The sequence below is a fragment of the Podarcis vaucheri genome, assembly GCF_965113315.1.
Source record: "Podarcis vaucheri genome assembly, chromosome: Z".
NCBI lineage: Eukaryota > Metazoa > Chordata > Lepidosauria > Squamata > Lacertidae > Podarcis > Podarcis vaucheri.
In genome coordinates, this window is record NC_138758.1 from 18,694,614 (window position 1) to 18,709,800 (window position 15,187).

General features: G+C 42.4%; 1 protein-coding gene and 1 pseudogene across 7 annotated transcripts in view; one reads left to right on the top strand and one right to left on the bottom strand.

The window, feature by feature from the left end:
• Positions 1-1,151: 1,151 nt before the first annotated feature.
• LOC309524026 (eukaryotic peptide chain release factor subunit 1 pseudogene) lies at positions 1,152-2,425 on the bottom strand (annotated as a pseudogene). The gene has a single exon. The product of its transcript is annotated as a eukaryotic peptide chain release factor subunit 1 pseudogene (transcript).
• Positions 2,426-7,239: 4,814 nt separating this feature from the next.
• Positions 7,240-15,187, top strand: part of DRP2 (dystrophin related protein 2) — a 58,105-nt gene continuing 50,157 nt past the window's right edge. For 3 of the 6 annotated variants that reach the window (XM_082208342.1, XM_082208345.1, XM_082208344.1), the window contains exons 1-2: positions 7,240-7,396; positions 14,438-14,584. In XM_082208342.1, coding sequence (XP_082064468.1) covers positions 14,477-14,584 — 108 coding nt within the window. In that variant the 5' untranslated portion in view covers positions 7,240-7,396; positions 14,438-14,476. Of the gene's footprint in view, positions 7,397-7,798; positions 7,894-14,437; positions 14,585-15,187 lie in introns of all 6 variants that reach the window. The other 3 variants (XM_082208343.1, XM_082208348.1, XM_082208349.1) reach the window with 3 other exon arrangements.

Consider the following 15,187-nt stretch of genomic DNA (forward strand, 5'->3'; position numbering starts at 1 on the left):
AAAACTTATGCTACCGTGTTCTTAATTCCCAATTACTTATCCTATCCAGTAGACTTCCGTCTTCCTCAAAGTGGGTCTGTCTTATCTATTTGTTAAAGTGCTTCTTTGATCATTTCCCCATTTCTTCCGTTATCTGAATTCTATACTTATAATCTTGTAATTTGAGAAAATTAATCAAAGCATGTCCAGGTTTTGACTTGAGGACACTGTTTTTTAAAATATTCTTTATAAATTTCCCACTCCTTCTTGAACATTTGGCTCTCTCCTAATTGTCTTTTTTGCTAGTTGGAGATATTCAAATAATTTATCCTGCAATTCCTCTTTTGTTGGTACTAATTCTCCTTTCCATTTTCTTGCAATTAATATTCTTGCTGCTGTTATAGCATATAAGAATATTCTCATTCTTTTCATTTGAAATATCTGAGTCTAAAATGCCCAAGAGGAAGGCGTCTGGTTTTTTATGAAGGTTTGCTTTAACATTTTTCTTCATTTCCTCTTAAATAAATTTCAGAAATTCTTGATTTTTATTTTTTTCAGCCCCACCACATATGAAACAGTGTCTCTTCTGCCTGTTTGCACCTCCAGCAAATGTTAGATCTTGTTTTATACATTTTGGCCAGTTTGCTGGGAGTTATATACCACTTACAGAGCATCTTTGGGAAAATTTCCTTTAGTGTATAACAAGCCGTAAATTTCCATTCTTTATTCCATAATCTTTCCCCTGCCGACAGCTGGATATTTTTACCAAAATCTTTCACCCACTTAATCATTCCTTCTTTCACCTCTTCATCTTTCACCTCCCACTCTAAAAGAAGTTTGTACATTCTGGATATTATTATTTTCTTGTTTTGTATTAATTCTTTGTCAACTTTTGATTCTTCCATTGCAAAACCCTTTTTCCTGTCTGTCTTAAAAACCTTGTTTAATTGATAATATTGTAGCCAGCCTGTTAGGTGATGTCTTATTTCTCTGAATTTTTGCACTTTCTTTTACTTCCACCCCTGTAGACCTAGAGCAATGAGTGCACCTCCTAAGGTTCTTCTTCCGCAGTCTAAGCCAAGAACGCCATGTAAATGGGTCATCTCACTGCAAAACGCAGCGACTTAATTGCCTCCAATCAATTTAAGAAACAAACCAGTATAATCTATTAATTTTTCAAATGAAGGTTTTACAGCAGTTAATGTAGCATGAAGGTTAAAAAAATCATTTTCATAAAATACAAGAGCAACCAATTTCACCATTAAGTAAAAGTAAAAACTGGGATTTTTTTTTTTAATTAGTCCAAAATGGCATTATAGAAACTTAGTAGATTGCTGCTGTACTGACACTATGACAAATCAGTAGGGTTTGCTTCTTTCTTCTTCTTTTAAACCCGGTGTTCTGGATAAAGTTCTGGAAAAACTCCAATTCTAAGGCAGGGATCTGTTTTGTATTCCATCGCAAGCTTTCTCCTTGGGTTGGATGATGGAGGGGTGAGGCACGTTTTGCCAGACCCAGGTCGACTACCTAGTAGTCATCAAGGTCAAAAAATTCATCGTCTCCTCCTTGGTATTCCATTCCCTGGAAGTCCACTCGGTACCGCAAGATACCTCCAATTCCTCCAAATCCTTTCACAAACTGGGATCCTTCCTGTGACTTATCTGTCACGATCTCCAACGTGGCTCCAAACTTCTTGTAGTTGTTCGCAAACCACTCAAGCAGAGGCATGCTTTCTATCAGCTCGTGTTCCTGTCCAGTCTCTTTATCTGTGAAGTGAGATTTATCTTTTTCTTGTTCTGGTGTCAGATAGAGAATCTTCTCCTCTTCTGTGCCTTGGCAATGGAGAACATATCTCATTATATCCAGGTTCTCATAAACTATCAGGATCTCTACTGCTCCCATTTCTAAGGCTTTTAGAGTGTCTTCAACACCAAAACAGTATTTTCCTGTGTCCTGACTGATCTCATCAAAGTATCGGCCTATTAGTTTCTTTTCTTGAATGAATTTCACATTAGATAGGACCTCAGTGGACAATTCAATTGCTTGATTGAATCCATTTTCACCACCATATGAGATGTCAACTAGCTTTAGTACTTTGGACTGCAATCGCTGATCAAACATGTCTGACTGACTTAGTTCAGTTTTGAAGTCAGCTGACCCAGCTAAAACGAGACCAGCCACGTTCACCTTGTCGCCAGAAATGAACAGCTGTACAGCCGTTTCTGCTACTTTCCTTACATAGTTGTGCCGCTTCTCCATTCTCAAACGAGCAAAACGCAAGGCAGACTGACCTCCTCTTCCATGCTTCTTTGGGAGATCGACTGTGAACTTGTGCAGCACCTCTCTGGTGTTTCCTTGAAGAGTTCTGAAGAGTGCACCACTACCATCTATTACAATAAAGCCAAACTTGCTGTCGTCTGACAGTAGTGCTGTAAGGGCCTTTCAATTGATTATCTTCCTCTTCTAATAGGTCTTTATATGTGGCCCAGTTTGTTTCCATTTTTTTTTTTTCTTTTCACTACAATGGCCTCCAGAGGGGATAGCCACCAGGGAGCTTTTGGTTCCAATAAATCTTTGTATTTTCCCCATACCTTATATAGTGGCTTCCTTATAACATGATTCAGAAAGCCTCTTATGAATTATAACTTTTTCATATCCCAGGTTTGGGTGCCACCCAAAACGGTTATCAAAGCCTTCCAAATCTAGTAAATCTGAGTTCTGCAATGTCTTCCAATCTTTTAACCAACTTAAGCAAGTTTCAGGTCTGGCAGTGCGAATCCCCCTCTGTTCTTACTGTCTATTAATAATTCGTTTTTAATTCTAGGTTATTTTCACTACCAGATAAACCTTGATAAGTCATTCTGCCATGTCTTAAAACATCCCATCCCCCCTATCACTGGGATCATCTGAAACTTGAACATTATCTTAGGGAGCACATTTTTACTGTGGATACTCTCCACCAGAGCGACAGGTTCAGCCTATTCCATATTTCTAAATCCTTTTTAATTTCCTTCCATGTCTTTGTATAATTGTCGTTGAATAGATTGTTGTTTTTAATTGTAAACGAAATTCCCAAGTATTTGACCATGTTAACCATTGTCAGACCCGAAATTATTTGCAATTCTTCTTTCTCTTGTGCTTGCAATTTTTTTGCCAACAGTTTGGTTTTATTTATATTTAAGGTATTTTAAATCCTGCCACCTTCCCACATTCAAAAATTCTTTCTGGTATTTTTGGTAAACTCTCTGCCTGGTTTTCGGTAGTTATTATCAAATCATCTGCAAAGGCCTTTATTTTGTATGACTTATTTCCTACTACTATTCCTTTTATTTCTGGGTCTTATTGCAATTGCCAGTGATTCTAACACCACAATAAACAGTAGCAGTGACAGTGGGCAACCTTGCCTAGTCCCTTTCATTATTTTAAAACTTTCTATTTTTTCATTATTTATAATCAGTTTCGCTCTCTGATTTTGATATAGTGTCTCAATGCCTCTACTGAAATTCTTCCCAAAACCCATAATTTCTATATATATATTTCCATATAGCTCCAGGATATATTATCAAGGCTTCCTGAAGTCTCATCCCTGCTAAAGAAGGAAATTTATGATTTTCAGTTTCAATACATTCCAATAATTCCACAATCATTGATAAAAACTGTGTTTATTTTTGTCTTGACTTTTAACATTTTGCACCTTATTTTCACAAGTCACTGAACTATTTGCTCTGTAAGCATTTCTTGTACAGCACAGCCTCTGTTCAGCATTCAAAGACAATTCTTGATTGATTGATTGATTGATTGATTGATTGATTGAATCTTTATTGCTAGAAGCTATCACAGTTGTTAACAGTGCAGAGAATACAAATAATTAATTTAAAACTGAACAACAACAAAAGCAAAGCAAACATACCAAAATGTAAAAATCACTTTTGCCTAAGTTAAGCACTCCACATCTCACACTCCCCCTTATGATACTTGTCTTTGTGCCTAGCTCTCAACTTACTTGCAGGGGGGGGTGACGTTGGTGGCTCCTCCTTCACCTGCTCTTGGCAGCAGTGCCACCGGAGGCTGCTCCAACCCTCCTTCGCCTCCACAGCAGGAGAAGGAGCCAGCCACTGATGATGCTCTGTAGTCGACTCTGCTCTTTGGACATTGGGGTGGTGGTGGCACCCTACCCAAAAAATATAGGGGGGGCCAAAAGGGCTTGGCCCCCAGGAGCTGGGGTCCCTGTTTCAGGGGTGAGTAGTGTATAAAGCCTGAGACAGAAGTGGGCAGAGCAATGGATGTGGCTCTTACTTTTGTACTGTAGGCTACATTCCAGCCACACAAAATTCAAAGGTTTCTGCACACACAGCTTCTCCGGGAAAGCAAGAGGCATTATTGCAGTTCAGGGACACGTTCCAGCCTGGCAAAAGCACTCAGCAATCGCATTTGCAGAAGGTGGAAGAAGCAACAAGGGGATCATCTATGTTGGACCTGGTCCTCACCAACAGGGAAGAACTGATGGACAAAATGAAAGTACTTGGAAACTTGAAAAGAAGTGTTCGTATCCTCCTAGATTTCATGATACAGAGGCAAGGCACAGATGAGTGTAGTCAGGCATGTAGTCAAAGTGTGGTCTGGACTTCAAGAAGATTGATTTCATAAAGCTTAAGTAGCTACTGGTCACAAATACACAAAGAGAAGGGAATCCTAAATGGATGAGAGTTTTTTAAAGGTGAAATATTGAAGGGCAAAATGCAGACAGTTCCAACAAGAAAGAAAAGTGAGAGGCATCTAAGGAAACTGGTGTGGGTTGCATAAGAAGCTTACAGATGAACTGAGATTTAAGAAGGACATAAGAAATGGAAGAAAGGGGAAATCACAAAGGAGGAGTATATACAAGTAGTTGACAGTTGCAGAGAGAAGGTCAGGCAGGCAAAAATTCAGAATGAGCTCAGGCTTGCAAGAGAGGTAAAAAATAAAACATTTATTTGGCTATGTCTGTACGGTAAATGGTAGATCCTCTGTGCAGTGAAGACAAAGAAATGCTATTGAGTGACGGAGAGAGGGTGGAACTACAGTGGAGCCTTGGATTACATACCTCTCTGGATAAGTAATCTTTGGGTTGCAAAAGCAGCAAACCTGGAAGTATTTTTCTGGGTTTCACTGCTCAGACACTCGCACAAGTGTTCTATCATACTGTGTGCGTGCGCAGAAACAGCACCTCTGGTTACGAATTTTTCGGGGTGTACATGGACCCCCGGAATGAATTAAATCCATATCCAGAGGGTCCACTGAACTCAACACCTACTTTGCCTTTGTCTTCACCCAAAACGAAAGATACTCTACTGGTGATAACAGATGTTATATAAGGATGATGTAAGGAGGGAGATGCAGCCCAAGATAGGAAAAGAGGTAGTAAGGGAACACCTAGCTACATTAAATGAATTCAAATCTCCAACACCTGATGAGCTGCATCCAGGGGTACTAAAGGAGCTTGCAGATGTAATCTCAGAGCCCTTGTCTATGATCTTTGAGAATCCTTGGAGAGCAAGTGAAGTTACTGCCAACTGGAGAAGGGCAAATGTCCCCATCTGCAACAAGGGGGAAAAGAAGACCCAGGTAACTAACTACCAACCAGGTTTCTCAAAAACAAATCATACCAGACAAATTCATTTCTTTCAAGATGGTGTCTGGGTTGGCCGCAGGTGGTGAGTTCTGACACTTTTTTTCCTAGAAAAAAGCACTGTCTTTACCTAGTCCTTCAGCCATTAGGCAATCTATGACCTTTTAAAAGCGAGAGGACTGTTACTATGATTTTTTTTCTGTGTCTGTTCTATTGCTTTTATTATTATGCTACATAAATTATGTTCTTAATATTGTACACCGCCCTGGGATCTTCAGATAAATTGAATTCTTATTCTTGTTCTTATTATTTATGCCATTCTTTCAACCTCGGGGGTGGGGGATTATAAATTGTTGGGGACTGAAGGATACTGTTCCAGTTGTGGCATAGTTGGTAAAGGTAAAGGGACCCCTGACCATTAGGTCCAGTCGTGACCGACTCTGGGGTTGCGGCGCTCATCTCGCTTTATTGGCTGAGGAAGCCAGCGTACAGCTTCCGGGTCATGTGGCCAGCATGACTAAGCTGCTTCTGGCGAACCAGAGCAGCACACAGAAACACCCTTTACCTTCCCGCCGGAGCAGTACCTATTTATCTACTTGCACTTTGACGTGCTTTCGAACTGCTAGGTGAGCAGGAGCTGTCATGGAATTAAAAGCAGCGCTTTCAGGGAAGAGGGCAAGCAGCTGTTTGCATGTTACTCATTTTACATACAGCAATTAGGTGTTTTTTTATCCTGGTGTGTAAGCCATCTACATGCTAAAATTTATACTATTAACCTGAGTCTTGTTTGGATCAATTTTTGTATACACTTAGAGATAAATAAACATTTGGAGCAGAGGGAAATCTATTTTTATTTAAGAGGTGTGTTTGTGCCATTGCAAGCAATATCTTAGAGGCATTCCTTGTATAAGTGCAAGAGAAGACAGAATGCCTCTTCTCATAGGATGCCTGCCTTCTTTTTCATAAGAATTGAAGATTAAAAATCATCAGAGGTTGCCAGATCAAGTGTGAGTATCTTTCTGGCTGATCTCTAGGAAGCAAACTCTATGGTGCATTTTCTGTATTCTAGCCAATGAGTGCAAAGAGTCTGGGAGTCTAGCATATGGCTAGAAAGGGCCACGGGCTGTCCTCCCCATGCCTTAGCTCCTTTCACCACAACGTTTCTGTCGAGGTACCCGAAAGTTGCCAACTTCTTCCCGCTGCCGGGGCTCCTGTGCACAGCTGCCAGGTGCTGAAGCTTTTCCTAGTCCCCAGGCTCAAGTGACAACGGCGATTTAGAGGCAGGGAGAGATCGAGAGATCATCACCTGTTGGATTTCACCGTCTCCGTATGTTAAAGACACAGGCGACCTCTACGAACCAGCAGCTAACGTGTGCATTAGTGGCAATGGAGCGCCTCGTTTCCTAATAACGCAAAGGGAGCCCAGCCAGTCTCCCAGCCGAGGGAGCGGAGAACCTCCAGAGTCACGCAGGGGGCCGATCCCGACGCTGGGGATCGGTCCCTCCTCCTTGCCGGGGTTTTCTCGCTTGCTGCCCACCCCCTTCTCTCTTCCCCATCCTTTTTTCCCTCTCCTGGTCCAGCAACAGCGTTTTCGCTTTCACAGCTGCTGCTGCTGTTGCCGCCGCCGCCGCCAACAGCAAGCCTAAGTCTCTCCTCCTCCTCCGCCCCCCCCCCGCCGCTCCATTGGAGATGGGATCGCCTCCCAAACCTTAGCATGCTTCTTCGGCACGGGGGGAACCGACACCTCATTTGCTGAGCCAGTCACCGGCAGCTCCATCTCCCCACTGACCACCCCAGAAGAAAAACAAGGTAGGCCTACCACCGATTATTTGCAGAAGGCAATAAAAAATGATCAAGGTTGAGTCAGCCTTACAAATGCACCCCCTCCCCGCGACACACACACACACCATCCCCATAATTGCTCTCTCTTTATCGCGCTGTGTCCTCAGCAATTGAGGAGGGGAGGGGCCTCTCACCTTGGAATTCGCCTCGTCCGTCCCCCGGCCCCCCCCCCGGCGTCCGAAGAACCCTTTCCATTTCCATTTATCCCTCTCTTAAGAATTTCCTCCTAGATGAGCGGCAGCTTTACGCTGATTCTTTCCTTTCCCGATTCTGACACATTCCAGAGGACTAGCCGAATGATTCTGTTACATAGGAAAATGAGACCTGTTCTGTCTTTTGAAGACTCCCTTCTTTGTTTTCTGCCCGCAGATGCTGTTGAACAGTATCCATCCCTCTCTCATCTTCCCCCTCTCCTTGCAAATCTCCCAAGAGAGAGAAGCTATAATAACAAAATCATTGTCTTGGTAAGGAGAGGTGGAAGGTTGATGATGATTCTGGTGCTAGAATGAAGGCCTTAACTTTGCTTAACATCTTGAGATAAAACAAAGAGATTGTGGGAAGTTATGGCAGGCAACACCCTGGATAATCCGTGTTTCCCCACCTCTATGATAACAGATACACTTGAGAGCCTCTGGAACCTAATGGTGTGCCTAACAGCTTCTGAGCTTTATGTGGCCATCAGTTACCTACCCAAAGTTGGCAATCAAATAAGAGAAGTTATGGGGAAAGTCAGGAGTGGACCCTTTGACCCAAAGCAGAGGAACATTGCTAATTAAATTAAGGCAAAGAATTGGAGAAAGGTAGTCAATGCAAGGTTTAAAGCCCCATTCATACTTTGCCAGTTAAAACAATGAAATTGGTCTAAGTACTAATAAGTGCACCCATCAAACTGGCAGATCCCCGTGTTTAACAGTCAAACATGACCATCTGACCTGCATTAATGTTCAGCAATTATGGGGCTTTCAAAGCGTTCGTTGTTCCTTTTTTTAATAGCCATTACTTTTGTTCACTGCAATTAAAAAATGGGGGGGGGAATAATCAGTGGATGTTAAGTTTGTTGTGATTCTGTCATGGATGCTTTAAGCTGAGATTCCTGCACTGCAGGGGTTAGACTAGATGACTCTTGGGGTCCCTTCAAACTCTACAGTTCTATGACTGCATTATTCCTTTTTAATTCCCCCATAACATGTACACATGAAGCAGTCATCATTTATTTATTTTTATGCAAAGGGATTTGTGAGTTTGACATACATCCTTAGTATTAGGGAAGCATATTTAATTGTTTTGTAACAGTGCATAGAACAGGTAAAACTGACCAGAGATCAGGTGGGGGTGTGCATAAGAGCTGATAGATAGGGAGGACTCTATTGTTCAAGATGTCAGGAGTGGCAGAACTTCAAGCAGGAAATAGAAACTTTTTGACAGAAAGGGTGGGTGGAGTACAACGGATTTTTAAAAAATGGAAGAGAAGAATTTGTCAGATAAGTCTGGCTGCGAGTTTTAGGGATCTAACAAAACGAGTGCAAATGTATTGCGGCACCACATAGCAGCAAGCCCACTTCATTGGATGGGAAATGTGCTGGACTCAAAGTTCCATCAGCCCAGCCAGCATGACCAATGTTCAGGGATGATAGGAGTTGTAGTTCAGCAACACTTTGCTGTCACAGTCCCTGCCCCTTGCATTATACTTGGCCTATCTTATGACAGCTGGAGATCTTTCTCCTCCCATCCACTGCTACGAATTTTGACCAGATATTGTCCACACCCTTCAAAGGTTACCCTTACCACTAAGGGCTAGAAACCTGTCTAGAATTCTCTGGGGCAGGTCTTCTGCTTTAAATGTATGTGGTGTGAACACTGCCTTGGGTATGCTAGGTAGGCAGGTCAGAGCAAATGACCTCTAAAGGGTTGCAGTTTTGGGAGGTCTTATTTCCATTTGGATTTGCTCTGGGCTGTGCAACCGAAGGTTTATCTGGGGTGAACCCGACTGAAAATCTTGTATTCAAGAGTGAAGTAAGGACAGCTGGGTCATCATGTGACCTCGTGGTTAGAGCCTCCAAACAGTACACAAAGGGAAAACTGGTTCATTTGAACAAGGTTAGTTCCACATGAAGCGTTTTTTCTGCAAATAACATTATTAATTTTATGCAGTTATTGCAGAGGAAACCAGATGATATCGCTGCCAAACCATTGCATGTCTGTGGTGGGGGGCATGGCCCTCCCATCTGTTTTAATATCCAGTTTGCAGTCACTTTTCTGACATCTGATGGAGGTTTAGTAACAAGTCCAACCTATCCAGGAAAGCCTTGCAAAGCCTTATGGAGGCTTGTCTCTGCTTCGGGCCTAATGATAACAAAAACAATAGTAATATCATTATTGTTATTACTATTGCACTTATTATTTGTTGTTTGAACAAAAAGCAACCCAAATAAATCTACAAAATAGTAGAAAGATCAATTGTTTTGCTTGTTTTTAAAGTCCATTTGTTGCCCTTGAACAACAGGCATAATTACAAGCCTGCTCACCCTTTTCGTACAGTGGCATTGCAGGACAGAGGAGGCTTCACTGGCGCCCCAGTTCAAACTGGCTGTGCCCTTCCTGATAGGTGAAGGGGGCGTAAGCCCTCTTCCTATCAGGAACTGGATCTTAGCCTGCACCCTGCTTTGGCAAATGAGGATGCAGGCCAGGACTTGGGCTGTGCCAGGAGCGGAGCCAATGGAACTGTGGGTGGGCTTCCCTCGGATCCACCCCGTGCCCATTTAAGCAGCCTACACCTGGGGCACAGCCTGTTTGTTCCTGCTCCAGGTTTTCCCGCACACCCACCCTCGGTTTAAGCTGATAGTCAATGACTTTGCTGTGGCTATGGTGTTCGCCCTCCTTCAAGGGGCCGGGTAGGAATTTGCCTACCAGGTTAATTGGCACTGACCTGGTGGTTTTGCCTACCTCATAGCAATCATCACGACTGGTTGGGCATTGGGGCAATCCTTTGTTCTGGACAGAGGGGAGGTTGTAGTCTCTGCTTGCACCTCCAAACTCTGGGTATCCTGTTAAAGAGATCAGGGAGGAGTGGCCATGTAAATCTTAGGAACCCTCTCCTGGATTGACCACACATCCGTTTTGGCGGGTGGGCCAGAAGTATTTAGATTGCCCCACGTCCAAGCCAAACCTCTTTCATCTGTATTCAGTGAAGTTGTGGCCTGTTTTGACCAAAAACCAGTCTCATTGGTCGCTTATTATACAAGTTGGGGTATGGGAAGTCCGATGCCTGGTCCTGCAAGACATAATTAGTCTTCCCACACACAACCAGGCCCTTTTAATTAATTGTTTCCTAATGTGGAATGAATTAATATTTAATAAGAAAATGTTTTGATGGTTAGGGCTGTTAGTAGGAAACAGCTAACTAAAAGCTTCTTTAGCTGAGAGCTACCAGGAAATGATTAACTAAAGGACCAGTAGCTGGGAGAAGTGGAACTACTACTGAATGGGACTTCTGAGTAAACATATTCTAGGACTTTGCCTATGAGGACAAACCTTGAATGATTTAGTTCTGCTTCCATCTGACTGTGGAAGAGAAATCCCTTGGCATCACTAATGGGCCGTGAGGGTAAAAGCAACCCAAACTCAATCCCTGCATGAAGAGGGGACTTAGATTTTTTGATGTTCCATTATCTATATATTCCCAACCTAAATTCAGTTATTGCAGCGAGATACCCAAGGCAACTCCATAATAAAAGCCCAGAGCAGAAGTATGTCAGATGTCTTCTCTGCCTCCATAATAGGCTAGTGGCTCCTTTTATAGCAATAGGCATAGCTTGAATGGTGAGGAACAAAAACCTGAGTTAAAGAAGCATTCAGGTTTTCAAAGCCGTGAGAACAAGGGTTTTTTGAACAAAGTTCCACATTTCAGGAAAGGAAGCCCCGTAACTCCAGAGCTTACTCAATGACAAACCCGTGAGTGTGACATTGGGATGGAGTTCTGTACGCAAGTCTCTTAAAATGGTGCAGAACTATTAGGAGAACTTCTAGCAGGTCCCATATAGGGCTAAGAAAATGCCCTGCTCTTCACTGAGCAAAATCAGGGCACTGTGATTGACAAGGGTTCTTTTTATACATCCATTCATGGGCGGTTGTTTTGCAGCTCTGCACTTGGAGATGACAAGTGCACAGCCGTACAAAAAAAATAAGCAGAAATGGCAAAAGCATCACTGGATAGTGATAGCAGTGGGGAGTTAGTTATAGAACCAATGGTGGTGTAGTGGTTAGAGCATTGTTCTCAAAGGGTGTGGTGCCCCACACTGGTGCGGCAGGAGAGAATAGCAATTGTAGCTGGAAGATAACGAAAATCAAAACATTTAGACATTTCAGGGGACTTCTGGGTCAGCGCCATCGGTGAATGGTGGAGTTCCTCCGATCGGAGGAACGGGCTCCGTAGAAACTGGGTCTTCCCACCGCGGCGAAGGTGGGGACCCACTAGAAATCCCAGGCGGAGGAAGCCTGGGAACGTGGGGTTCAGCAGGGCACCAGGAGCGCCCCCCCTACTCACCGGGAACCCCTTTTTGGGGCGCCGTAGTGAAGTGGGGTGAGTGGCGCGGTGCTGCGAACTGATTGCTATTTTTACGGAGTGAAGCCGCACAGCCATTACCGGAGAGCGCTGACTTTTTCCTGTGGACAATTGGATTCAAAACAAGTACCCGTGAGTAGAAACGGAAAATTGGATCAAGAAATATCTTAATTTGGCATTGAAGCAGGAAGGTTCAAAACAGGAAGTCCGCCTTCCGCTTTTTGTATATAGACTAAAGCAAAAACTTTGTAAACTAAAGCCTGGAAAGCCGTGAAAAAAGTCTAATTTCCTTCATTTATAATTACTGAAACCCCCTTGGAAGTAGGAGAAATGGGGGGAGAACTTTGTTTAACCCCTGCAGGAGAGGGAGTGAAGAAGGATAAACTTCCACCATCTCTAACCTGGGAACGGGGTGTCAGAGACAGAAATAGTTGGAGAGGTTCATTGGCTGTGAATGGAATACTTTGACAGATAGCTAAAGAAGAGAAATAGACTGATTCCAATGTTGCCTTTTGCATTCTAAAGAAACAAAATATCTGAAAAATATCTGAAAAATGAAAGTAATTTTCCTTTGTTGCATTTGCCTTAAAAAAATGGATACAAATAGAAATTGTCTCCTCTAGAGGGAGCTTGTTAAATTGTTGCTGCAGTTTACTTGAGGACTCAACAGCTGTGAGATTAAGATCGTGGGACCAGTGTTTTCTGACCTTGACTAAAGATGAGCTGGGAGGAAGATTGGGTGCTTGCTTTATGCAAGACAAGTGCCTTGCTGAAACAGATGCACGAGAAGATGGATTTGATGAATGAGAAAATGGACTTGATGACTGTTGTCAACTGTTGACAACTGTGGACAAACAGGGAATATTGATACAGAAACCATTCAGGGACCAACTCATGAACCTGTACTGACTGAGCAAGTGTAGAAGATAATGGAGGAGGATGCAGTTGCACCTCAAATAATACAAATGGAGAAACCCAAAGCCCTACAGGAGTATAAGCCGCTGTCATTGAAGATTGAAGTTGGAGTGGGCCAGGGGGAGTCTGGAGCTGAGGAGGGTCCTAACTTTGGAGAGACCTTGAAATATGTTTTTAAATATTTTTTGGATTACATTGATGACTGTGGGGAGTGGGGCTGTGGGGAATGGGCGGGTTTGGTGAAGGGAGATGGAGACAATTTTGGGTTGGAACCCCCCAGAGACCTACTCCTCAATGAGAAAGGAAAGAAATTAAGAAAGAGACCAACAAATGACAAGGAAAAGGGCAAGTATAAACAAGAAGAAGAAGATCTGCAGAAGGGACATGGAAGAGACTTACGGGCCTCTGACATAAGACTTCCAGGTTGATGGACTAGATGGAATGGACAGTAACGACTGACACGACCCGAGACCAGGAAGAAGAGACGTTGGATGAAGATTGGAAGAAAAATTATAAAGAAAATTTTTTATTTGGGGAATTAGCGTAAAATCAATGAATATTAAGGAAAATGTTGGAATGAAACTATATGACTCTAGCAGAAATGATATTAGGGGTTATGTATATTTGAGTATTAAGATTCGAGCTTTAAGATACTTTATGGTACGATAAGGTTAAATAAATTAAGGTAATTTGTATAACAGAATATGGGGAAAGATGGAAAGGATTTGTTGAGCTAATTATTAGGTTAAATTGTTAAGATAAATTATTTAACAAAAATTGAGAAAGATGGAAAGAATTTGCTGAAATAACTAATTAAACTAGAATACAAAAAGGGAGGTGTGAGGAGGTCAATGAAACAAGCAAATGGAAGTTAAAGATATGAAATTTGGGATTTGTGTCTTTTTTTTCTTTTTTGTTGTTGTATTGCTGTATTGGTTTTTATGTTTTGCGCTTTTTCTTCTTTTTTATGTATTGTAGTGTTGTTTTTTTGTATTTTCTATTTTTTTCCTATTACTCTGAAACTATTAATAAATATTTTTTTAAAAAAAACATTTAGACATTTCAGTGTAGTATCAAAATATTTATTATTATTAATTAAAAATTGTGGTGTGGCATGAGCAAAATTTTATTCTGAAAGTGTGGCAGGTGTGGACAAAAGTTTCAGAAGCACTGGGTTAAAGTGTCGGACTAAGATCTGGGAGACCTGGGTTCAAATCCCACCCCCACCCCCCGGACACATAGTTCACTTGGTAGCCTGAGGTCTGTCACTATTTCCCAGCCTAAAATACCCCATGGAACAATTTAGAAAGAGATCAGTAAATCAGTTATGGTAATAGTGGTGATGATGATAATCCAACATTGCAGATTCTGCATTTAGCAGAGGGGTTGGACCTGATTGCATCTGAGTGCCCTTCCAACTCTCTAAAAGCCCATAAGAATCTAAGAAGAGTCTTGCTGGATCAGGTCAGTGGCTCATCAAGAGTCCATGAAGTGATCAAGTAATTCCTGCTCACTCCCTTTTCCATTTCTAGTGTTCCAAAGCAGATATGCCCTCATGAGCGTCTGTTCTAATGCAGCCAATGGTCATGCAGGGATGCTCTTTCACCCTCCCCAGATGTCATGAGTGGCATGCCACAGGCCAATCTCGTCGCAACAGCACCTCCCATGCACAGTCTCAGGTAAGAACTCCCGCTATTTATTGGTTCCTGTGCTCTTTAGGGGGGGGGATGTCTTTGTTTATATGTGATATTTTTTATAAACTGCTTTTGTAAAAAAAAAACAAAAGTGAAAGAAAAAATACAGTGAAAGAAAACAACAGCTCAGCATATTTGAGCAGCTGTGGAAACCCAGTCAGATGGGCGGCATATAAATATATTAATATTATTACTATTATAGGGAGAAGCAGGTGGCTAATGAGGGGGCGTGGCCTGCAGGGAGTCCCAAGGGCCAAATAGGGGCATTTGGAGGGCTCAGGTGTTAAATTCCCCACTTCTGTCCTACCTGTTGTCTCATTGCAGATGACTCTTCCTCCATGAATTCGCCTGATCCTCCTTTTTAAAGTGATCTATTCTAGTAGTCTTCCCTATCTCCTATGGCAGCAAGTTGGACACGTTAATTAAATATTAGTTATGTGTTGCGGTTCTGGCATGTGAGAAGGGCATTTCCATCCCAAGGAACAAAAACTGTGGGGCTTGTGTGTGAGAGTAAGAATGGATAAATGATAAATGAATTAGGGGCAAAGAGAGGGGCACTTTTTGCTTTGGCCACACTCACCTTTGGCC